Source organism: Kryptolebias marmoratus, linkage group LG11 (genome assembly GCF_001649575.2).
Source record: "Kryptolebias marmoratus isolate JLee-2015 linkage group LG11, ASM164957v2, whole genome shotgun sequence".
In the NCBI taxonomy this organism is placed as follows: domain Eukaryota; kingdom Metazoa; phylum Chordata; class Actinopteri; order Cyprinodontiformes; family Rivulidae; genus Kryptolebias; species Kryptolebias marmoratus.
The window spans coordinates 16,164,959-16,189,506 of record NC_051440.1 but is presented as its reverse complement, the minus strand read 5'-3'; the positions used below and the strand labels follow the sequence as shown (position 1 = coordinate 16,189,506).

Genomic DNA, 24,548 nt, shown 5'->3' with positions numbered 1-24,548 from the left:
ACTGTTGGCAATAATCCTAAACTCTTTCGTTCAACGCACCATCTTCTCCGGACAGAAGGTACAAAGTGTCTGATGTCTGGTTGCCGTTGCCGTAGCGCGTGTACGCCCTCACTGACACGTTGTAGTAGGAGAATGGCTTGAGGTCGATCAGAGTGGCTCTGTTAGAAGTGGTGTTCATCAGCGCCGAGAAGGAATCGTTTTCATACGAGACCTCGTAGTACTGGATCACTCCGTTAGCTTTCTCCGGTGCAGACCAGGTCAGAGTGGCAGTCGAGGGGCTTGTGTCCGCCACAGAGAGGTTTTCAGGAGGGGAGTCGGGCTCTGAGAGGAAGAGAGACAACAAGAACTCACAGAGCGGGATTAACTCTATTTAATGACAAATAAGCGTATTGTGAAGACTTAATAAAGTCAGGAAAATGCCTCATATTTGACTTTTAAAAGCAAATTATTGATAGTGATTATCAGTCTGATAGTCAGCTTGTTTGGGGATACACTTTTATACATTTCTGAACTTTTATGTCTCCACCAGCCCCCTAGGTCACCTGATCAAGGACAGTTATCTGGACAAAGCTGACAAAAGGACAGAGCTTTTACAGTCATGGCTCCTGCGCTCTGAAACACTTCTGAAACTACTGAAGGCTCATCTTTTTAGGCCGGCGTTTGAGTAGCATCCGTCTGCTTTAATCTGACTGTATTTTAGCTTATTTCATTGCTTTTATATTTTATCTTATCTTAATTCATTTTACCCTTGTGTCTTCTAAGCGGTTTTGATGTGAAGCACTTTGTGATTTTTATCTTGAAAGGTGCCATATAAATTAAACGTACTTACTTTTTTTGTTTATTTTTAGCTACATTAATTATGTTTTACCACAGAAAGTCAGTCATTTGCTTTAACCTTTTGTATTTGCGCCTGTATATGTTTACAGATCAGCTCATACCGTCCTCTAAGGTGTAAACAAAGACGTCGTCCTCTTCAGACAGAGAGCTCTCCCCCACAGCTGTAGATGCAGCTACACGTAGCTTATAGGCAGTATACTTGTCCAGGACTACACATTTAAACAGAGAAAAAGAAAATAATCAACCCATACATTTTCTAGTGAAGTACATTAAAGGGATAGCTCAGATCTTTTGAAATAGGGTTCTGTAGAAAGGTTCTGAACAAATAATTTCTATCCTTTCTAAACAGCTCTTAGTCGGACCTCAGTTTGGACCCTAATGGAGGTAAATTCTGACCGGATTAACAAAGTAAATGCTTCCTAACAACTACAATCTGAAAACATTCATAGCAGTTCAGGTCAGACACTATTTTACGAACCAATAACTTTCCTTCACATGGTTATTCCAGCTGAAATATTATGATATTTCTGCCAGATTTGCTCTAGGCTGCAACTGAAGTGCTACAGCTAGTTGCTGTCACGACTGCTTGGCAATGTGAAGCTTTATAAAACAGCATTCGCATGAACCGCTATGACATCTTTGGCACTTAAGTTGTTTTAAGACGACTCAGATTAGCTGTTAGCTCATCAGTCCGGTCAGCTAAAGAATCTATTTCTCCTAATTAAAGGTGTTCAAAGAGATATCTACAACAGGTCTGATAATATTCTTCATAACCTTTCTCCAGAACCTCATTTCAAAAGATAAGCATCCCTGTAAGACTGAAAAATTTTATATATTTTTATACACATACTGACTGCTAAGATTTATTATTTATTTGAATCAGAATGAACTGTGTACCTGATATCACTATGTCGGTATTGTTAGTTTCCCACTTTAGGGCTTGATCAGTGAGCAGATTAAGACCATAAACGGTGTAATGTGTGATCCGTCCATTAGGACTGAGCGGTGGGAGCCAGCTGACAAATATCGAGGTGGAGCTGATGTTTTCATAGGCCACTTCTAACACTGCGCTGGGGACTTGAAACACAAAACAAGATATTATTGCGGAGTAGCATCTTAAAAACATACCGTACTTGTTTTATTCTTGTCGTGTTCAGACACTCCCATGACCACCCACCCTGCTCACTGGTCTTCTCAGTAATATCTTTAGCAGGTCCTTCTCCTGCAGTGGTGGAAGCAGTGACCCTGAATCTGTACTCAGTGAAGGGATTCAGGTCTGACACCAAGTAGGACAACTCCTCCGACATAACGTCCACTACGTCCTCTTTCACCGTTACACCTGGAGCATTTACGCAAACATATAGATAGACAGAAGGGTTATTTTTATAAAAGCAAAGCAGAGTCACGTGAAGCAGCGTTTACCGCTCGTGCTGTCACACCTGGAGTTCCGGACACTGCCGCACTGCGTGTTGAAATGCGTGCGGTAACTGAAGCATCGCGTGTGGACAGGCGTAGCTGGCCTGGAGTCAGGGCCAAGGTGGAGGTGTTCGTATGGGGCCGCTCTGTCAGCCAGGGTGGAAGCGTCGCAGGTGGCACAGACGTGACAGAGAATGCAGCGCTGCCTGCGCTGTCAGAAGATCGGGTGTTGCCGTGAGATTGCGACTGAAAACCTGTGCCGGGCTTGTCAGTGACCACAGTGTGGAGGGTTGGCGCAGCGTCAGTGTTAGTGATGTGAGCAGCGCTCGTGCTGGCAGAGCGTGTGAAGCCGGAAGCAGTCATGTCAGCGGGCGGAGTGCGGGGAGAAATGGTGGCTGTAAAGGTCGGCGGAGACGCGGTCATGACGAGCTCAGCCGATCGCTTACGTCGCGACGAGTTTGTGTGGACGTCAGGAGGAAGTGTCTCATTCTGATACAAATCTGTTGTGTTCTGAAAGAAGACAGAACAGCAGTGGTTTTGAAACATTTTGACTCATCAGCAATGTGAACAAATTCTACTAAAATGAGAAAACATCAGTGCACAGAAAAAGTTCTTTCAGTATTGCACTTTAAACAAAGCTTACATACAGAACTATTTTCAGTTTCAGTTTTTAACATTTGAGATAATGTATTATTTTAGGACTTGTGCAATTATGGAAAATATATTATATTGGTGAACTAAACAATAATTAGATAATTAAAAACCTAGCATTTCTTGAAGGAAACGCTCAGAGTACGTGTTGGGAATGACTGTCAGCTACTACCGCACCAAATTTTAGCACAATATCTGTAAAACTGGCTGAATTACAACTGGGTTGGCTCTAAAAGTTCATCAGTTGTAGAGAAAGATCCAGAGATTACTTCCTAAAGGTTTTCATCAAATATAAACATAAAAAGAAAAAGGTTAGAAATCAAGCAACTAAAGCTGCAAAGTAAATATGCTGGACTAGAAAAAAAGAAATATTCCCTCTGAAATTTTACCTAAGTACATGACACAATTAGCAAAATTGTATTTAAGTGTAATCAGTACTTGCATAAATGTAAATTACACACAAACTGTAAAAGTTACTCTTCAATAGTTAAAACTGTTATTATAGCACTGGTAAATTTTGTTGGACCAGATGTTGACCTTTGAGTCTTTTTTTAAATTGTTGTTGCCAAGCTGGAAGCTAATGATGGAGCTTCTTATTATTTTTAACAGCTCTACACAAAACACACATTCAGGCACAAAAAGTTCAGCTTCAAGCTTCTTGTTCTATAAAATTATGCTAACGGGACAGTTTTATCTTCATGTATATTAGTTGTGGAGGCAGGTAACATCTGCCTTTACCTCTGCTGTGAGGGTGATGTCCTGCAGCAGAGTGTCGTCAGCCAGGACCTGCAGTCTGTACTGGATTATGGGCCCGTTGGGCTGGGCGGGGCTTCTCCAGCTCACGCGAATCGAAACCGAGTCCTCGGCCTCCGCCATCAGGTTCTGCACTGCGCTGGGTGCTACTCCCAGAGAAAGAAGCAGACTTTTACAGACAGAAGTATACATAACACTACTGAGGTAAACTCGAGACCGATGAACTTGTTCAGTGCATTACTTTCTGAGTGGTTTTACCTTCAGATAGTGTGATCACCACATTCTCTGCAGCTGGACCCAGTTCTCCTGCAGCTTTTGCTCGGACTGATATTTTATACCTTGTGTAAGGAGTCAAACCGGTAAAAACAAAACGCATGTCCCATGTGCTGTTCTCGTATAAAAAACCTGAAAATGACCAAGACATATTACACTTTTTTATACATTTATTAGGTTTATATGAATGATGTATTATCTGTGAATGCTGTAGGTGATTTTTAAATAACCTGTAGGCCCGTCAAGGTAAAGCACGTAGCTGAACTTTCCAGTCAGGATGCTTGGAGGGTTCCACGACACAGAAATGATTCTCGACGTCATATTTAATATGGAGATGTTCTGTGGCGGATCTTCTGGAGCTGCCATCCAAAAACACAGACAGTAAGATGTGATGTAATATTTCAAACACTTCAAGGCCTCGTTGGGTTGCTTTCACACACCTGATTCTGGCATCCGAACCATGGCCGAAGCTATCTGTCCTTCTCCGTCTGAGGTGAAGGCTGACACCTCAAACACATAAGCAGTGTAGGGTTGAAGCTGACCCACCCCCACCGATATGGGGACGCTCCAAGAGGCTGCAGGGGGGACGGCAGAGAGGGTGATGGGCGGAGAAGATGCTGTCACCTCCAAGGGACTAAGAGTTCCCCGTGACAGGATGTCAGCCGCGTCCTGATCACAAAAAAATAAAAAAATAAAAAATATCACATGGGTTGTAGAATTGTATTTATGATCCTGACAGAAGTACAGTTATTTCCACAACAGAGAACGACAGAAGGGTTCGGTACATTGCAGTGAGGCAGAGCTCCAGTCATGATTTCCTCTGCGTTGATTTCGGTAAAGCGGACGGTCTGACTCGTGCGCGCGTGTTTCGTCTTCACTGCAAACTTTGTGATGAGGCCGTTGATGCGCTGCGGCAGATACCACGTAACCACAACGAAGGTGTGGTTCTGAGCGTACGCCGTCAGGTTGGTCACCAGGCCGGGGGCTGCGGGGAAAACACAAGTTCACACGCTTGCAGGATTTATTTTAGCTGCTGCCTGAGCCTGCGTGTGACTACTCACGTGACTCGGCTGTCTTTATGTATAAAGGCTTGCTGAATGCTCCTATTCCTGCTAGAGATTTAGCTGCTACCTAAGGAGAAAGAAAGAGATAGTTAAGCATCAGATTTACATCTACAACTGATTAACTTTTAGAGTCAACCCAATTCAAGTTACCCGCCACACCTAATCAAAATTAGCCGACACAAAAATGGCTATACCTCAGTGACTTTTACAGATATTACGCTGAAATTGTGGCGTGGTAGTAGCTGAGAGTCATACACAACACATACTCTGAGCTTGTGATATTGCAGTAGATTGTGCATAACGTTATTTTTGAGGTTTGACCAAAACAGCTGCGACTCCGTTATTTCTCAACACAAGAAAATCTTTCAGGACATTTATGTTTCAGTCAATAGGATATTCCAATGATGTGCTAAGCTCAGTCACTGCTTAGTTAGCTGCAAAACACACCAATTTAAAACAGGAAAAAGCAGACAGATTGGGCATTTTCTCTATATTTTTTATGGAAAATGAGACACAAATGATTTAATAGGCCTCCAGGAAAATTTGTCTCTGGAGTATAAAAGCTATTGTTGTGGCCTGCCCAGTAATCTGGGATGAAAGGTTTGTGTGCTCTTCCATTCATAAACTGAAGGGTCAACAGAATTGCAGGGGAGATGTAGTAAAATGATACATGAACACACACACACACACACACACACACACACACACACACACATATGCACAAATGCTCTATGTGCAAGCATATTCAACAAATGTGCCAGTCTGGTGAAGTCCGTTTGTATGAAGGTCATTGTGGGTTAATGAATTCTGAAAACTAATAAGCACGATCACATTCAAGCTCAGTGACAGCGGACAGTGGAAAGAGCCCAGGCTGATCCATAGATCTGTTTACCTGATTAATAATTCAATCAGGATCAATTACCTGCATTCAGCCAGATCAAGACAATGGCCTGGTCTCTTTGTGATCTCTGCCACATCCAGATTAAGAAAAAAGGAGGACAATTTCTGAGACGCACATAGATTGGCGCTTCTTTCACATCCATCTACTAATTATTAAGCTGAATATAAACACACCAAACAGTCAAATGTGTTGATTTTGATGTAGGTTTTGTAGGTTTTATTAAGAGAATGGTCTTTCTTAGTTGTTTTATTTATAGAAAAGTCCTATAAACCGCTCCTTAAATGGCAATAAAGTGTTTATCTTACCTGAATTCGATAAGTGGAACCAGACGTGAAGACGGTGAGCAGGATTTCTGGTATGACTATGTTTGTTTCCAAATCTGTGAAATAGGTTTGGGGGTATGGACACATCTCCTTGTACCTGCAAAAAAGAAAGAAAGTTTTAGAATATTAATCATATTACAACAACATTACAAGCTTATTGAAGAATATGGGGTTGACAATAGAGGAAATTACAAAAAGATTAGATCTGGCAAATAAAACACAGCTCGCTTGAACAACCTGCTCCTTGGTATTTACGCTTACAGTCTTAAATCCTGCCTGAAATCTCACTTTTTCACTCTGACTTTTAATTTGAATTCAGTTTGATTCCCATCAGGTTTTTATGCTCTGGTGCGACTTTATGGTATTTATGATTTCTGCTTGTTTTTAATCAGCTAGTAAAGCACTTTGGTCAGCCTTATTGTTTTAAAATGTGCTGTAGTAATAAAAACGACATTAACATAAAGTAACTTGAAATCATTTAAATTCCAATATATGGAGCTTCACACATTTATCTTGTTACAACTAGATGACATTTGGCTTGTTTTTTTAGCTTTTAGGAAGTGATTTGGTTCTTTTAGATTTTAGCTAGTGTTCTGATTTGTTGGTTTTTTTTTAGTTTAACAACTCATTTTCAGCTTCTTTAGCAGATTTCGGCAGCCAATCTACGTTCAGCGTTCACACTGGATTTGTACAGAAAATGCTGTTTATCTCATTTCAGTTGGAGCCAAAAATTTGCTGCTGTCACCATCTGGGTCCACTGTCTTCCTGTGTATTTTAAACCTGATTTTAATCATTTTTTTTATTGGTTTTTAAAGCCCTTCAGATCCAGCTGGTCATTTGAGGTGTCCTGCTTTTATTGTTTCAAAAATCTAGCATGCCGTTTGCAATATTAATTTGACTTTTAATCTAGTTATGAATAAATATAATTTATTTTTTTTGTTGTTTTACCCAGTCTGGACTACTTTTATATTTGTTTTTAAGGAAACTTATCTTTCACTTATTTAATTTTCTTTCTCTTGGTGTCTTGGTTTTACTAATCTTGACAAAGGTCATGTTTTTTATGGTTTATATATGTTTTAATCTACCACTTGTGTTTCCTCATTGACAAAACAGTGGTTGCTCAGTTCCTTCAGGCCCAATGTATACATTTTTTTACAACTTATCACTGTTTAAAATAACCCAGTATATGTTTTTATATGCTTTTTTTTGTTTTGTTCTGTTTTATCTCATGATTTGGTTCACTGCACTTCGTGTTGCACTTTGATCTCTGAAAGGTGCTTTATACATCAAAAAAAAAAAAAAAGTTTAAAAACATAAACCATGTCCTGGATGACTGAGAAACTACACCAGTGCTTCATACAGTAAATAAAATTTAATTTGATTTGATTTACTAGTAAAAAGTAAGTTTTAGAAAGTGATGCTATGAACTAAATGAGCTGAATGTTTTCTCCAATGAGGATTTTTTTTACTTTAGCGAACAATACAGCAGAAAAAAACTACCTGATGACGTATCCTTCTATATTGTTTGCATCAGTTGGCATGGTCCAGGATAGCAGAATCCCATTAGAACCAACAGTGTCTCCCTCAACGTTTTGAGGAGGACCAGGAACTGAAGAAGAGGAGGGAAGTGTGTGTGAGGAGGTGCATAAACATCAGCAACCAGATGATCAGATCCTCAGTACAGCTGTGCAAACAGTTGTTGTGTGTTAACCATCAGTACTCAAGCCAACTGGTGTCTCAGAGGTAAACATGTGCAACATATGTCCACTGTCGTATCCCATCTTTTCAGTCTGTTAAGTAAAACACTTGAGGATTTTTAATTTAAACATCTTGTGTTCGGGAGGCTGATCCTCTGAGTGTGTGCGTGCGTGGGAGTGTAGATGTGTGTGTGTGTGGCCTGCACGAATGTGTTTTTTAGGGCTGAAGCCTGATGAATAAGGCTTCACACAGCAGTGGCATTTCACTGACATTCACTTCAGACCCATTCATCCAGTGGTTCAAAAGCCCTGGGTTAAGTTACCTAACAGGAATTAAACAGTGAAGTATACACATCCTTACCACAGTGCGCGCGCACGCGTGTGTGTGTGTGTGTGTGTGTGTGTGTGTGTGTGAAGCGTACCATATACAGTGACTAAACGACACAGAAGATCACAAACCAGAGAAGAGCCTGACTGTACTCGAAACCTCTTAAAGAAAACAACAAACACGGTTTGTGGACGTCTCACCGCTCTCGTCGGCGAAGATCATGCGGCTGACTCCAGGACTCCGGTTGGCGGAGGAGGCTGCTGTGACTGTCAGCGTGTATTTTGTCCCGGGACTGACATTCACCACGTCGGCCTGTGAAAAACAGCAAAACACACCTGGTCCGGCGAACATTTGCACACAATCAGATCAGGGACCTGTGACTGTAAATCCCAGGATCCATTTCATTGACACCATCTTTGCTCTAAATGTGTTTCTGTTTGATGGATTTTATTCAACAACGTCAGCTGTAGTTTGTTAGTTGTTTTTACAAAGACACAGGAGGCTATCTGCAGCATTGTCTTTTTTTATTATGATTTGTTCAACTTCTTACAAGTTTTCCCACAAAAGCAGGAGAGGCATCTTATCAGGATCTTGATATTCTGGTTCATTTTGATAGCGTTTTATCGGTTTTGTTTGGGTTTTTCTTATCTTTGAGATCATCTCTCTGTATTTTGTTACTCTGTGCTCATTTAGTTTTTATTGTGAGTCCTGTGTTTGGTTACTCTCTTGTGTCTTCATCGTTTTAGTTACCCTGTATCCCCTTGTACAATCATTCAATCTCCCTCAGTTCAGCTTCTCAGTCAGACTGCCACTCCCACTCCCATCTGTTCCCGATCTCCATTCAGCTCAGGTGTTTCCAGTCTCCTCATCAACCCTCAGCCTTATATTTGCAGTTTCTTGCCATTTCCACCCTAAGCGCTGCTTTGTTCGTTCTATCCCACAGTCTGTTTCTTTCTTTGTCTCCTTGTGCCTTGGCTGAGTTTCTTCATAGCTTTTTGCTGCCTCGGCAGCTTTGTTTAGCCTTTTATAATAAATTGGTTTTGGTTTCAAGCCTGCATTCTGGGTTCCTGCTACCTACCAAACCTGACACATCTGATATTTGTCATTTTTGTTGAATTTTATGGCAGCTAAAAAAGATGTAACCAAACTACAAGTGACCAAACTGGTTAAGTAGATGCTCTGTGTAGCTATAGAACAGGGGTGGAGCAGGGGTGGCCAATCCTGGTCCTCGAGGGCCACTATCCTGCATGTTTTATTTGTTTCTCTGCTCCAACACAGCTGATTTAAATCAATGGGTGATTAACAGGCTTCTGCAGAACATGAAGATGTAATTTAACCTCTGAATCAGGTGTGTTGGAGCAGGGAAACAAGGAAAACATGCAGGATGGTGGCTCTCAAGGACCAGGATTGGAGACCCCTGCTATCGAGTCTGAAAGTCTTCATCATAGCTTTATACAGGTCGAATCTCAGCCTGTGACCACTTGGTGCATCTCATCCCAATTGAGATATATCATAACTAGCGACAGGACCGGATATTGGAAATTGAAGACACTATGGTTGAGCGCCCCCTAGGGGCTGCCTGCAGTACACTTTTAAAGTCCCACCCCTCCATGTAAACAAATGGGACATTTTTCTAAAATAAAAAAACAAAACAGTGTTGATTTTTGTTGATTCACGTAGTTCTTATCCTGCTGCTGTTTGTTCAAATAAGCGTTTTTAAAAATTTGTTTAGTTTGTTAGCGAGGTGGGAGGGTGTGTAGGCGGGACTTTTGTATCGAGGGAGCAGCCCACATCCATAGTGCACAGCTTCTGGCTCCAAAAATACAATATGGCATTTTGGCTTTAAGTTAGGATAACGGAGATTAATGGAGTCACTTTGTCCACATACATTTATTTCAATGATAATCCTTTTTTTGTACCATCTTCCTGTTCTCCTTCCAAAGTGATTAAAGGACCCTGGAGCCAACAAGCCTCGAATGACAGAATGGACAGGCACACATATTTACCAACTCCTCAAACCATTTTACATCATACCTTACAAACCTTTAAAAGCTTAAAATGTCCCCAAAAAATCATAGCTGGAAAAAAAGAACAAATCGTACATGTACTTTTTGAGTTTTCAACAATTCTGTAATAATTTCAAGTTTCTTTTAAGAATTATAGAGGCAAAAGCTGCATGTTTTTTTTTTGTTTTTACTCAGCTTTGATCAACACTCATCAGTTACAGTAGATGGTGACTAAGATGGTGGGAGTTGGGTTGTGAGATTATTTATTTATTTTACAATCATATGTCAAAGCTCAACTTCACGAATATTTAAACTCATTTAAATGCAGGACTGGATCTGGTCATTTCCATTATGAGCTGATCTTTTTGTGTCCTGATGGATAATTTGTTGCGATAAATAAAATATAATGAAAAATCACAACTGCCTAAAGAGTCACACGCATCGTTTTCCAACCAAGAATCTTTTCAATACCCCAAATCCCAAGTAGTTTCCAAGTTGTAAGCAGTCTTTTAAAATTCAATCTGTAACAGCTCCACAACTGTGAGGCGAGGCGGATGTATGGATAAGAAGCATCTGAAAATATTTTCAAACTCAGCCTCTTTATTATCATGACTTTAGGGGAGTGAGATGTGAAAATCCCCAGGAAAATCTTTTATTTCCAATGAATCTGAAGTTCACATTACTGCTCAAATGGCAGTCTTAAACAACAGCAAGTCTTTAATGCTGATTCATTGTTCCTCTTTTAGAAATGATCAGAACCAAGCAGAAAGTTCAGTGCAACAAAGACAAAATATAACACATATTTTGTCTAGTAGTGATAGTACTGCTTTATAAGACTTTTTAATGAATACAGCATCCTTAGATCCCTCCAAAAAAATGGTTCAGGTTGGATTTCCACAACAGAAACAGATATACTGTAGCTTGGAAAGCTCCAGGAAAGACGAGGTCAAATAGCAGCTGAAAGGAACTAGAAGGGTTCCGGGAAAGTCCGAGTTGATGGCCTGCTTCAGATGTCTTAAATAAATGTGTAAAAGTCTGCACCAAACTTTACCAGGTTTCTTCTTTTTTCTTTTTTTTTTTTTAATCACGCTCCACCTATACATCACATTGGCATTCAAAAAAAAAATCCTCTTGTCGACCAAATCCATCTATGTACCTTCTCCAGTAACAGTAAAAACACTCTGTACTCCGACTCGATTTTATTACGTGTCATCTAAATTGAATTTCAACCACTCTACTCAGTCATCAGAATCAATAAAATGGCTGGCGGAAGCAAATGGATGACAGTTTGTGGTTGTAGCTGTCTGCATCTGTGAGACAAATGCACCTTGCATCATTTTTTTTTTCACCTGTAACACCGGAGCGTAGGATGGTAGCATGTTAATACCTGAGATTAGCTCCAAAAAACAGCAAAATATTAATCCTGTACATGTGTGGAAAATCCCCCAACTTAAGCAGAATGTTAATTAGATGTATATAAGAACAGAAAGTGCACAGAGGTGACTTCCTACCTGTGAGTGCAGCTGTCCGAGGCAGAACGAGAGCAGCAGGATGCCTGAGAAGAAGGCCATGCTCGGCGGCAGAGTTACTTTAGTTTAGTCACAGCAGTTCGAGGCCTCGCCAGTTTGTCTGCGTTCAGTAGTGGTGCATAAAGCTCACAGTGGTCTAGAGGTTAAAAGGTTAGTGTCCAGGCCTCAGGTGATGACGAATCTCGGTCTTGAGTTATTCCAAAAGTTTTAGACAATTTCAGGAAGTGAATTCTTTCATTTGCGAAAGGCTAATGGTTTATCTCTGCCTTCGGAGCCTCTCCTGGGAGAGCTGCTTAAGCAAATGAATGATTCAGGGTTGAGCTCATGAGGGGAACTCAATAAATAATGAGATCTATTACTCAGCTGTGTGCTCAGAGTGTTTTGTCTATGTGGGTGCGTGTGCGCGCACGTGTGTGTGTGTAAGGTTACATTTCGGGGGGTATCGGACACCCGGCAGCAGAACAAACCGATGTGGGGCGGGTACTTGGTTGAATGGGAGGAGAGATATTTATCTGTACATAAAAATGTGCGTGCACATTGTATTGTCACAATTAAAACACAAATAAGCACTAAAATCAGTGCACTGATGGTAAATAGTTTAAATATGCTACTTTTTGCCAAGTGTCTGCAGTAATGTTACACTTTTTGTGACGTTACACCTGAACAGCGTGTGTACCTGAATGTATCCGTCTTGTGAAGGGCGAATTATGACTTTTCCCTCGTCTGGTTGCAGGCTTACTTCGTACCGATCCACACAGCCCTCCGCCTGCTGCCATCGGAGTGAGAGTGCACGGGCAGACGCGTTCACAAAACGCAGGGCTCGCACGGGGTTCGGCACTCACGAAAAACAGAGCGAGAGAGGGAGAAAGTTTCTGTAGCTTATTGAAGGCGTGATGGTATCAACAGAGAAGTCGATCGGTGACACACCTGAAACTTTATCTACCTGTGTTTACAGTCAGAAAGGCGCCACTTCCTGCTGTCACTCCTCTGACTCTCTCGGCGCTCACGTTGTAGCTGCAGCCGTCCCGCAGGCCTGTAACCACGGCAACGCGCTCCGTTTTGGGGATGTTGAGTGTTTGTGTGACCGAAGCGTTGGCCACCGTCACTCTGTGGTGGTCGAACTCTCCAGGTGCACTACTCCAGCTCACAGCGACAGATGAAGAGTTGACTTTATTTACATGAAGGGAGCATAAACCTGCTGGGCCTGGAAGACAAATTGGCACACAGAGTATTTATCGCTTATTTCTGTCCTGTTATATGAGGAATTACTGTGTATTCTGACTGAGCGAGCATCAGAATCCATGCAGCATTACTGCAGGGGTGTGTGTGTGTGAGTGTGTGTATCTTACGTGTGCTGAACTCTTTGTTTGCTGCCTGACTGGTGTCCAATCCCAGAACACTCTGAACGCTGACACCGTAGTCTGACCCCGGGATCAGTTCCCTGATCTCATAGCCCATGCTCTCGACAAACATCTCAGCCCACGACTTCCTGTTTGTGGACAGCAGCCCAAAGAGAACCTGGCAAAAACAACACGTCGATCTTCAGTCTTAAAACGTCACGAAAATCTACTTTCAAGAAATGACAGTGAAGTTATAGCAGATTTTAGATTTGTACCTTTTTGTTTTGTACATTATGCTTTGGACGCTCTTTATTCAGGTTTACAACAAAATTAATAATGAATAAATAAATCTTGGTGACTTTAGCTGTGTGTGCTTGTAACATGCTTACTCATACTTCCTGGCTGAACTTCCTTTAATCTCATGTATATTTAAAGAGTTGGAAACCAAACCCTTGGTGTGCTTTTAGCGGTTGCTAAGGAACTACAAAACTGACATAAGTTCAACCATTTAATTATAATTTGAGATAAATGTTGTTGTTTTTTTTTAAATGCCATGGATTTAGACATTTTTCTGTTTCGCGTAGACGTTGACAGATAAAGCAGCTCAGACGGCTCACCTTGTACTTCTCTACCTGTCCTGGTGGGGCTCTCCAGGTAATAAACACGGACGTTTCTGGCTGCTCTGAAAGAGTCACTTCCTGTGGCATCCCTGGTTCTGGAGATAAGAAGCTTATTAGCGCGTGACGCCTCGTGTTGGCACCTGAAGATGTTCCAGTAAATATGCTTTCAATTTGTCAGCCAGCAGGAGGGAGATGATGGAGATGACAACAGCAGTAATGCTGGAATATAAGATTATTACAAATACAAGAAAATGTTTTTTTTTTCTGCTGTTTGGTAAATTAAGTTATGCAAATCAATACATATTTATTCTAAGGAAGCATCAAACATGAGAAACATTTGCAAGACATAATAAATTGAAGGCCTAGCATTCCTTGAAGGAATGCATATCGCCCGCCGACCTTCATGCCAGAGTTTTAGACTAAGATCATTTTACGATGAGAAGAGTTGTAGCCGTTCAGGTTAAACCTTGTAAATGAAGTTACGCAGAACCTCATGTGAGACACTGTGAGATCTTGTGATAGCATTCAGAGTACGTGTTGAGGATAATTATGAGTTACTTCACCAGATTTTAGCTCAATAATCTGTAAACTGGCATAGTTTAAGCCATTTTTACTTTTTCTTTCATCCCTTCTCGTCCGTGTTAAAGTTTAATTACACATTCCTGGAATTTTTATTACATATCCTTAAATGTTTCATGTAGTTGCGCAGATAAAAAGTGCTCTAACTCCCTCCAAATTACTGTGGGGTACAACCTAATCATCTGTAACAACCTCATTTCACTTTTTTACCTTTTATTTAAATTCACTTAGTTTTAGGCAGATTTTGTGGGTAAAGTTAATAAAAGGTCAGATTTATTATAAAAGCAAAAATGATGCTTTGTTGGATTCTGCATCTAAACTTAAATGGTTATATTTCTTCTTTAATTTTCATTTATATAACAATTCCATCTTGGTCTAATAAGCATTAGTGGAAAAGTAAATGAATGAAGCTAAAAACTGTTTTTTTAATGTTACACATAGTGTAACATACACATAGTTACACATCCTCGTAGTGCTGAAAAAACATCTATTAAACATAGTTTTTGGCTGACTTAGTGTGAATATATCTGCTGTATAATATTTCTAATGTCCTGGGACTGTTTGTTTGCAGCTACATTCATTCAGCAATACAAACATATTTTCTCTGTCTTTCCAGAACACGAGGTTGCAGATTCAGCCAGCGTATGGTGGAAGTGTTCGGCTCACACTTTGACTCACCAGTATAGAGGGTCAGAGCAGCAGGTTTGCTTCTTCTGTCACTGCTGGTGGTAACCGCTTCAACAGTATACTGAGTTCCAGGATCAAGACCTTCGAAGCTGTATGATCTAAGGAGGCACACGTCACGCAGCTTCACACCACACCGGTGAGGGTAACTCATAATAATTTATGTGGCGTCAGCTGACCTGGGCTCCTGATGAGGAACGATCAGCTCCTGAATGGATGTTCTGTTTTTGATTGACAGGACGAGCGCGCTCGCCGGTCCTCTGGCTGCACTCCAGCTAATGCATATGGATGATGTTGTTTTATTGACAAGAGAGACCTCCGGCGGGTCGGGAGCTGCCACAACAAGAAAAAACAAGGCATGTAGTTATTAGGGAAGAAAGATGGAGGAGTGCTCGTCTGCGCTGTGCATTTACCTGCAGTGATATTGATCGAGACGGGCGAGCTGTCAGCGAAGGACTCCTTCTCTGTCCGTACGGCGAAGTGATAAAGTGAGCCAGGAGTCAGAGCAGAAAACACAGCACTCGGCCTGAACACCTTCTGCACCTGGAACACACAAAACAAAAAGAAGATAAATGCCTTAATATATTTATCAAAGCAAAATCATTAGTGGAAAATGGAAAATGTACATATTTTAATGTGTCATACATTTTAAAATGTGCAAACGTGTGTTCATAATGAGCCTATAAAGGCTGATTTGGGCCATTCTTCAGGCATTTCATTAGATTATTCAACAAATCTGCTTCACAAACATGTAAAAATATATACATATTGTTTTATTTACCTTGAGTGTGTGGTCACAGTCGAGGCAGATGGCCTCATAGCTGTGAGCTTCACCTTCTGCTGGATCCCAAAGCAGCTCGATGGATGACTCCGTCACCACTCCTTCCCTCAATCTGCTTGGTGGAGCCAGACCTAAAATCCCACACCAAGCACCGCAATCTACACTCTCATTAATGCTCCAACACTTAATAAATACTATAACTTCATTCTTGGTCAGGAAATTCATAAAAACAATCATTTACAATGAAGACATTCCATTAATGGCAAATTGAATCTGTTAAAAACTGTTTAGTTCAACAATAGTTTGATGAGTTTGTTGCGTTACTGGATTTAAAGCCGAAATTATGCTTCTTTTTTTTTTTTTTTTACTTGTGTTTGTAGAAAGAAAAAGGGATGATGCCGTCTCAGACACTTCATGCCTTATAGCATACAGCCTGACCTAAAAAAACGCAGCTTCCATCATTTCTAAATCTTATATCATTTCACCACAAATCTTCAAAGATACGAAGCAGACGTGATCTGGTGCCAGTATCAGGGTGAATTACATTTTTAACCTGGTTGGTGAAAAATGCATGAGCTGATGGGGTGGAAATATGGATGTGGAGAGCAGTATGGATTTATTTTTTTTCAATGCACAATCAAAAAACATAAACAACAGCATAAATTTTTATTTAACAACCCTGTCTCAGCTAAACGCAGAAACTGGGGCTGCACAGTATAACAAAAAACATATTGATATTGCAAAATCAATGCGTGCAACTGTAAAGGACTGTAATAAATTGCAGACACAAACTGCAATTAGATGGGCCTAAATGGCCACACAGCCGATTTAGATGATAGCAGCCGAAATGCTAAAGTGCGTGGAGAGTGTTGTGCTGACAGAAAACAAAGTGGAGCGAGGAAAACATGGATCTGTTCCAACTGATATCATCATTGCAATATTCAGTCCTACTCGACGTGCTAAAATGGAAATGAGAGGTTTTACTACACCTGGTTTGTTGTCATATGCAAAATAGAAGATAATTCTACATTAAACTCATGTACATCAGATTGAAGTACGCAATGAGAGCCGAGAGGCGTTTGTACCCTTACAAATTAAAAGAACTTTCTTAAACATTGATGTAAAGTTAAAATAAGAAAGAATGCATATCCCTCGCAGCTTCGCAAGCTGAAGTTTAAACAACAATCTAGTGCGATCTGTTAGTACTTGGAGAACGTGTTGAGGATGTTTCTCAGCTACCACCACACCAAATCCCAGCTCAGTGTCTGTACAACTGAATGAGCTGTAGCCATTTTTGTGTTTGCTAAAGCTGATTAGCTTTGGCGGCCATCTTGAATAGGGCTGACTCCAAACCTCTATGAGTCGTAGATGTACAGCCACTGACTACCTTTTGAGTGTTTCATGAAAATTGTCCACTGGTTTATGAGATATTTTGCAAACAGACCAACAAAATAAGACACACATGCACAGACAATTGCATTATCACCCACCTTTCACTTTTTAATTGTAATCATAATTTATTTCAAACTGAATGAAGCAAGAAATGTGTTTTTGTCGAAACACTTCACAATCTGCCTAACGTTTCTTAATTGTTGTGTTGAACTAAAATCACCTGTTCTGATGGGATGGGTGTAGTACAGCGGTCCGGTCCGGTCCCCACTGGTGCTGTACACACCGAGCTGGTACTGCGATCCTGGACTGAGACGTCTGATGGTTATGATCTGAACTCCAGCAGGGAGCGAATGCCAGTCGCACATGTACCCGCACGACCCCGTGCACATGCCACTGCAAACTCCGGGACATGCACACACCTGCACCCCGTCGATCACACCCGTCCTCGGAGGCTGGACGTACAGCTGAGTGGAGTTTGGGCCCACTGAAAGAGGCACTGCGGCCTGCACAGGCATCGGAGCTACACAAATGCAAATAAATGAGTCAAAAACAAGATTTGAGCAGAGATTTTTTTCCGTCTCTCACCTGTGGTGTACGTGATGCTGGACCCCTCGCTCTGGTCATTTCCCCTCAAAGCAACGACCGCTATGTCATACGTGCAACCAGGAACAAATGCGCCTAAGTTCACACAGATGGACGTGTTTGTCCAGAGTTCACCAGAGCTGGAGGCATTCATCCACAGTGAGAAAACAGTGGGGTTATTGAGCGACTGGGAGGTGATGTAGTAACCATCTGGAGGACCATCAGGTGGACTGGTCCAGCAGACTGACAGGTTTCCCCTCTCGCTCGACGCCACCAAATCAGAGGGGGGCTTCACCGCTGACAGATAGAAACAAGCGTTATTCTCCTCTAATCTGTTCTGACTCATCAAAATTGGAATATTGACATGTCTAAGAACAATTAATCGTTAAAAAAAGATTTTAAAAAGAAGCTAAAAGTCATTTCCAGAAGGTAACATGTTGTAGAGATGTCTTAAAAAAACATAATAATATGCTTAAAGTACAGAGACAATATTGCTGACCTTAAGGTATATATTATATTTGAAAAGGATGGTTATTGCAGCACTATAATTGAATCAGTATCAGACAAATTTGTTAGGGATTTGTTTTTAACTTCCAAACACAAATTTAATTTCTACTTGTAAAAAACACAATTCAGGTCAAAGCTGTTTATGGACTCATGAAAGGGACTTTTGTGAAATTAAACTGTGCTACCTGTAGGAACTCTTGGCGTTTTAGTATAGCCAGTAGTTTGTGGCGTAAAGCCCACCTGTCTGTACGATCAGAGGCTCCTGTCTGCAGCTCCAGACACCAAACTGTGTCACTGTGAACACTTCCACCCTGTACTTCCTGTGAGACTCCAGTCCTGCGATCACAGCGGTGTACAACCGCTTCCTGTTAGTCCCAGACACCCTGGAGATACTGGTAACTACCCTCTCCCGTCTTGAAGACACGTCTTGGCAGTGTACTTGGAAGGTCCACTCAGACACACACTGTGCGTCTGGCAGCGTCCAGTGGACGCTAATCTGACTGGCTTTAGTTGGGTCAACGGTGACGTTCTGGGGAGGCAAAGGTCCTGCAAGTAAGAAAGTGAAAACATTTCACGTTATTAGCATATTACCTTTATCCTCTACAGCAGGGGTGTCAAACTCAGCTACACAAGGGGCCAAAGTTAAAAAACAGTCTTTTCCAAGGGCCAATCTTGATCAATATTTCTTAGAAAAATACATAAATTAACCTTGGTTTTAGATGTAACATCAAATCATTCACATAAAAATATCAAATACCTTTTCCCAGTTACATATTATATATAATATAGAGAAAACATACTTTAACAAACAAAGAAAAATAGACTGAACTAAAAAAGACACATTATTAGCAGTCATTTGTTATGCCTTCTCATGAATTTTTCTCCATTATAAGAGCGAAAAAGCAATTAACAAAAATCCAATCATACAGCTACGAACACTTAACTTTGAAACAAGAAGAAAATACAGAAAAAGACAACATAGATTAAAGCAGACTCGCTGTAACTCAAGTCAGATACCCGATATCGTTTCTTGGCTGCAAGTTTATCAACAAGGGTTTGATCGGTCCCGTTGGATGTTCTCTGTTGCTCTTTTCATGTTAAAAATCAAAGATTACTGAGAAATTAAAACTTGTTTTCTTGGCTTTAAAGTAACCGTCACAAGGAGACTAAATAGAATCAGATTTTTAAGCAAGACTCGAGCGCCAGATCTAAGAAAATTTCTGAATTTTTGATGCCTTGACTTTGACACGTGTGCTCTACAGTGACTTCTATGTGTGAAAAAGGTATTAGCTGACTCACTCATGTACGCAGTCTGAGTTTGTCCCAGGCTCCAGCTGGGGCCAGCAGGATGAGAGGCCTGAAGAGTGAAAGAGTAGATGCTCCCTGGAGATAAACCTGCCACACTTACTCCTCTGGAGGAGAGAGAAATCGGGACCCTCGCAGTTCGTCTGAAAAATGTCCTCTTTCTCTCCTCCGACTCCCTGCATCCATCTCTTTCAAAAAGACCTGACTTGCCATTTTCACTTTCTTGATACTGGAGGAATATTTCAAGAGATGAAAGATTCAGGAAGGGTGAAAGGTCACTCCAGCGAAGGTCCACCTGTTGGTCTGTCACCTGAAGCAGGTCAAATGAAAATGATGAAGTTGAAGGGGCTGCAAAAGGAAAAAAAAAAAAAACGTTTTAGGAACAGAATAAGGATGAGAAAAATGGCATTTTCTGTAAAAAAGACAGCATGAATTCCAAGTGCTGAATGACTGAGGAAATTAGACGAGGAAGCTGAAACTGAGGTGTTACAGCAAAAAGTGGCAAAACACTAGCTAAAAGCTGCACAATGCTAGCTAAAAGGTAAACGTTAAAGGGGCAAGACGTTAAATAAATGGAGCAAAATGCTTGCTAAAAGTAGCAAAACACAAGCTAAAAGTAGCCAAAGGTTAGTCAGAAGTAGCAAAATGCTAGCTAAAAGTAGCATGAGAAAACCTATACAGAGCCAGCAGATTTCAAAGAAAACAATGTTTTTGAAGGAATTAGAGATCTCAACGTATTTCTATGGGGAAAATATTTGTAAATGAAGCTAAACAGTTTGAAAAGTAGGTTACAAATAAAAAAAAAGAAAAGAAAAGAAAAGCCAAATAATAAAGAGAAAGAGGATCACTATAGTGACAATGCCAAATCAGCATTAGCTATAATTCCTCTCTGGTTAATAATTGCTCATAATATTTACTCGTGAACTGGCAGATGAAAGGTAAGGGGATGTCACAGAAGAACGGAGTGAGAAAGTATCCCAGTCCCGTGGCGTTCTTCTGGAAGGCGAAACAGTTCGCCTGACTCGCTGGCAGCAGAGTCATTAAAGTGTTTGTTTGATTATACGGCGAGCCGTCAGACCACAGAGCGTGGCCTTCCTCCTGTGGGGCAAGGAGGACAGACAAACATAATTATGTGCTGGGAGGACATGAGCGCTCACGTCCTTCTGGAATATAAAAACAAACCTCTTTAAGGAGTAACTGACGCCGTGAAGCTTTTTTCACTTTACAGAGGAAACCCTGCTCAGCAGACGTTCTGTTTCTGTTTAAAATCTAAATACATAAAAACTTTTACTTAACATTGCACACTTCACTGACTGCTCTTAGATAAAAGTTCTACACGTGTTTCCCTTTGTACTAAAAGTGTCTTCAAGTTTTTCTTCTAAAGTGAGCACTTTAAAATCTTTTTACTTTTTCATATTTTCTGTGTTTACATTCCTAAATGCAAAGTTCTTTATAGAAATGACTAATATCTTAGGTACAGACAAACATATTTATGCAAATATTACATTAGTTTAAAAAAAAAACAGAAGATCAAAGGCAAAATTGCTGTTTATGCACTCAGAATAAAAGCCAAACGTAAATTATTCTTCACTGTCTCAAATGGAAATCTGTCTTTGGTTGAAAACAGAGACTCATTGAGGACATCAGCAGCAGATTATACTTTTAAAGTCTAACGTTATAGTCACTGTTCTGCAAAAAAAAGCAGTCAATCATGTAACTGTGTGTTTGTCTCTTCCCATTAACCAAATATCTCCTGAATCACTGGATGGATTTTAATGAAAGTCTCAGGAAGTAACCAGTGATGGTCCATCTGCAACTGGTTAACCTTTGGAGTCAACCTGGTTTAAGCTAAACACAAAAATGGCCTCAACGCTGTAAATCTTTGAGATAACGAGGTCAAATTCGGTGCAGTGGTAGCTGAAAGTCATCCCCAACACGAGATCTTTGTGTTAGAAATGTTTTCTTCTCTAGGTTAACTCAGAGGTTGAACTTTGAACACAAACGTGTGCTGTTCGGTAAAAGCACATTATATTCTACACTGATCCGCTGGAAAGCATAATTAGATATGGATTGGCTGTAAGTCAGGAGAATCTAACTGTCCTGCTCAAGGTAAAAAATGGAGAGTTTTATTAAGTTGAACAGAAAGGTGATGGGCAAAAAGATTAATCTTACTCTTCAAACCATATTTGAATGTTGCTCACAAAAGCCCTTAACCATCCCTCTTCAGCTGTGAATCTGACCGGTTCCCATCAGAGCCTGTAAGTGTAAAATCGATTGCATCGAGTTCTTATATGTGACTTGTGCTGCATAATATAGTCATAATGAGCAGAGCCTCTAATTTAATTTTATAAATAAGTTCATTAAGACACCATCTAAAGATCCAGGTCACTAAAATATCAGATAATCCTCATAAACTACCTTTAAATCTGAGTTTTCTAACAGGAAATAATCCTTTGAAATTAACCATTTTTCTCTGCCGGCTTCCTCAGCACCTGTAAATCCCTTCGTATAATGTTTGGTGTCATAGTGAAGCTTGGGGATTCCCCTTTTTTTAAGAAAGGGCTGGAATTTCCAATAAGAAAGAAAGAAAGAAAGAAAGATCCACTGATTGTCACACACCTGAGTGTGCGAAATTTGTTCTCCGCATTTGACCCATCCCCTGAGGGAGCGGTGAGCAGCAGCGGTGCCGTGCTCGGGAATCATTTGGTGATCTAACCCCCCAAATCCAACCCTTAATGCTGAGTGTCAAGCAGGGTGGCAATGGGTCCCATTTTTACAGTCTTTGGTATGACCCGGCCAGGGATTGAACCCACAACCTCCCAGTTTCAGGGCAGACACTCTACTACTAGGCCACTGAGCTGGTTACTAGGCCACTGAGCTCATTCTAGACCAATAAAAATTGAGTTTTCAAACCGGCGCTTTTGTGGACAAAACTATCTTGTTGCCAGGCGATGAATTGGCAAATTTCACCAAACTGCGTATCATTTTGAAGCTTTTGAGTTGAAGAATTTAAAAATATGAATAATTTCAGTAATGAAAAATTCCTCATTGTAGTTCGCATTTATACCTACATCAGTCTCCGGGCTCGTTAAGGAAAGTCTTCAATCTTTCACTTGTATTTTATTTAAAAAACGCCCGTTTGACCTCTAAACGCTTTTGGGAACGGTGCAGCACAACGATTATCTCTTGATATTCTTTGTGGCTTTTACACCATGTGCTGTCCTGCAGCATTTTAGGTGAAGCTGGTTTGATTGTTTTGAAAAAAATATGAATACAAATTAATAGTATGCTAAAATGACCAGACACCACAAAACCGATGGTAAAATACAACAACAAAAAGCAATAAAACATAAAACTGCTACAATAGAGTTTGAAAGTTTGCATCCTAAATCTGCTGCATCCTGGCAACACATAAAACCTTGACTCAAGATTAGTTTTCCTGTGTGTGTGTCTTCTCACGAACACACATTTAATATGAAATGATTTGAATAAACTACCTGTTGATCATTAAGTCCTGTCCACAGCAGCAGCAGGTCGTCGTCAGTCAGGAGGTGAGAGGACACAAACAGCAGATCTTCCGGGGTTTTCAGAGCAGCCAGGTGGCCTCCAGCCGTCAGGTCCGAGCAGCGGGTCTGAGCATCGCTCCAGCTCCGACCTGATCTCCTCACACTGTAGCAGCTTCTCCCGTCGGCCCACCAGCCATGTGGACACTGAGCTACAACCAGACACTCTCATCAAATCACACCACAGATCCAAACCTGCAGGCAGATTTATAGCTAAAGGTGTCACCGGGAGGTTCCCGTAGAGAAGGTGGATAAAATACCTGTTACCAGAAACATGTTGAGTTTCTGCTTCAGGGTGATCCCAGGATTTGCGAGGAAAGCAGTCACTGTGACTTCAACCTTGAAGTTCGTCCCGGGCTGAAGGCCTTTCATGGTGAACCGGGACTTGGTCTCTGAGGAGTTGATGTCGAAGACGCGTGTGACAGATTGCGAGTGCATGTTGTAAAGAGTCAGCGTGGTTACGCTCTGCAGCCGGTGGAGTTTCCATGTCAGCTGGGCAGTAGTGGTTGAGCTGAGCACATGAAAGGAGGACCGAGACACTGGAACTGTGGAAACAGACAGAAAGCAAGGTTTTAAAACTTATTAACTACTTTCTGGGTGGGAAATTATTGTTAGAGTAGAAGAATTAAACCACTAAATAAATGTAACAACACCTATATTGAGATTATAGTTTGCAGACACTCACTAAAGTGAAGGGTCTTTTCTTCAAGCACTGAATCATTCCTGCTGGCTCTCAGCATGATGTTATATCCCCTTCGGTCTTCAGTCAGGTGCAATAACATCCTGCAGTCAGGTGAGCATGCTGAGTGATCAATACTCCTCGTGTTCATCTGCCAGGACGGCGTGACAAAAAGGAAGGAGGTGAAACTCAAACCTAGAAGGAACGGAGCTGTTAAATCGCCCATCTGCCCATGTTCTCACCAGAGGGTTCCCCCCAGATCTGCATGTGACCGTGTAGCCATCGGGGTCCTGTCTGGAGGGAAAGGCCGCAAACACCACCTCAACCTCAACAGGATGCAGGCGTTGTTCACAGGTCAGAAAAACCACCTGTGAAAAAGAAAGGGGAAAAAATTCCTATATGCACAATATAGTTGAAATTGAATCACCACACATTAAAATACCTGAGCCTAAAGTACAAAACCAAACGACACAGGCCTGATTCTTACCTGACATAAACCGCACAGTAACCAAAGATGCTCTGTTCGAGTCATTGCAAATGCTTCTACAGCCGTCACACATCTCCCAAAGCACAGCTGCAACCTGTGTCTTATTCACCAGGGTCAATGTCCAGTTTTTATGAAAGACAAAAAAACAAAACAATTCAGAGTTGGGATTTCAGCCTTTCGCCTGAAACCCCAAACTTTACATCAGCTGTGGAAAGTCCCATGCTATTCCAGCCACTGACGCACAGCTAACC

General features: G+C 41.1%; 1 protein-coding gene across 1 annotated transcript in view; it reads right to left on the bottom strand.

Annotated features, from left to right (window-relative positions):
* The window catches only part of ptprq (protein tyrosine phosphatase receptor type Q), a 48,087-nt gene extending 23,638 nt beyond the window's left edge, over positions 1 to 24,449 (bottom strand). The window contains exons 1-32 of the mRNA XM_017405587.3: positions 24,298 to 24,449; positions 24,053 to 24,178; positions 23,817 to 23,961; positions 23,392 to 23,676; positions 23,066 to 23,283; positions 20,486 to 20,666; positions 19,563 to 19,916; positions 18,504 to 18,809; positions 17,760 to 18,053; positions 17,395 to 17,694; positions 15,783 to 15,913; positions 15,415 to 15,544; positions 15,181 to 15,334; positions 14,996 to 15,102; positions 13,736 to 13,833; positions 13,128 to 13,296; positions 12,722 to 12,982; positions 12,455 to 12,615; positions 8,444 to 8,555; positions 7,719 to 7,827; positions 6,201 to 6,315; positions 4,992 to 5,061; positions 4,716 to 4,915; positions 4,371 to 4,599; positions 4,161 to 4,289; positions 3,916 to 4,062; positions 3,643 to 3,803; positions 2,277 to 2,763; positions 2,015 to 2,176; positions 1,735 to 1,914; positions 939 to 1,046; positions 40 to 321 (exon numbers count right to left, since the gene is read on the bottom strand). Of these exons, the coding sequence (XP_017261076.1) occupies positions 40 to 321; positions 939 to 1,046; positions 1,735 to 1,914; positions 2,015 to 2,176; positions 2,277 to 2,763; positions 3,643 to 3,803; positions 3,916 to 4,062; positions 4,161 to 4,289; positions 4,371 to 4,599; positions 4,716 to 4,915; positions 4,992 to 5,061; positions 6,201 to 6,315; positions 7,719 to 7,827; positions 8,444 to 8,555; positions 12,455 to 12,615; positions 12,722 to 12,982; positions 13,128 to 13,296; positions 13,736 to 13,833; positions 14,996 to 15,102; positions 15,181 to 15,334; positions 15,415 to 15,544; positions 15,783 to 15,913; positions 17,395 to 17,694; positions 17,760 to 18,053; positions 18,504 to 18,809; positions 19,563 to 19,916; positions 20,486 to 20,666; positions 23,066 to 23,283; positions 23,392 to 23,676; positions 23,817 to 23,961; positions 24,053 to 24,178; positions 24,298 to 24,342 (5,956 nt within the window). The 5' untranslated portion in view covers positions 24,343 to 24,449. The remainder of the gene's footprint in view (positions 1 to 39; positions 322 to 938; positions 1,047 to 1,734; positions 1,915 to 2,014; positions 2,177 to 2,276; positions 2,764 to 3,642; positions 3,804 to 3,915; positions 4,063 to 4,160; positions 4,290 to 4,370; positions 4,600 to 4,715; positions 4,916 to 4,991; positions 5,062 to 6,200; positions 6,316 to 7,718; positions 7,828 to 8,443; positions 8,556 to 12,454; positions 12,616 to 12,721; positions 12,983 to 13,127; positions 13,297 to 13,735; positions 13,834 to 14,995; positions 15,103 to 15,180; positions 15,335 to 15,414; positions 15,545 to 15,782; positions 15,914 to 17,394; positions 17,695 to 17,759; positions 18,054 to 18,503; positions 18,810 to 19,562; positions 19,917 to 20,485; positions 20,667 to 23,065; positions 23,284 to 23,391; positions 23,677 to 23,816; positions 23,962 to 24,052; positions 24,179 to 24,297) is intronic.
* Positions 24,450 to 24,548: the final 99 nt, after the last annotated feature.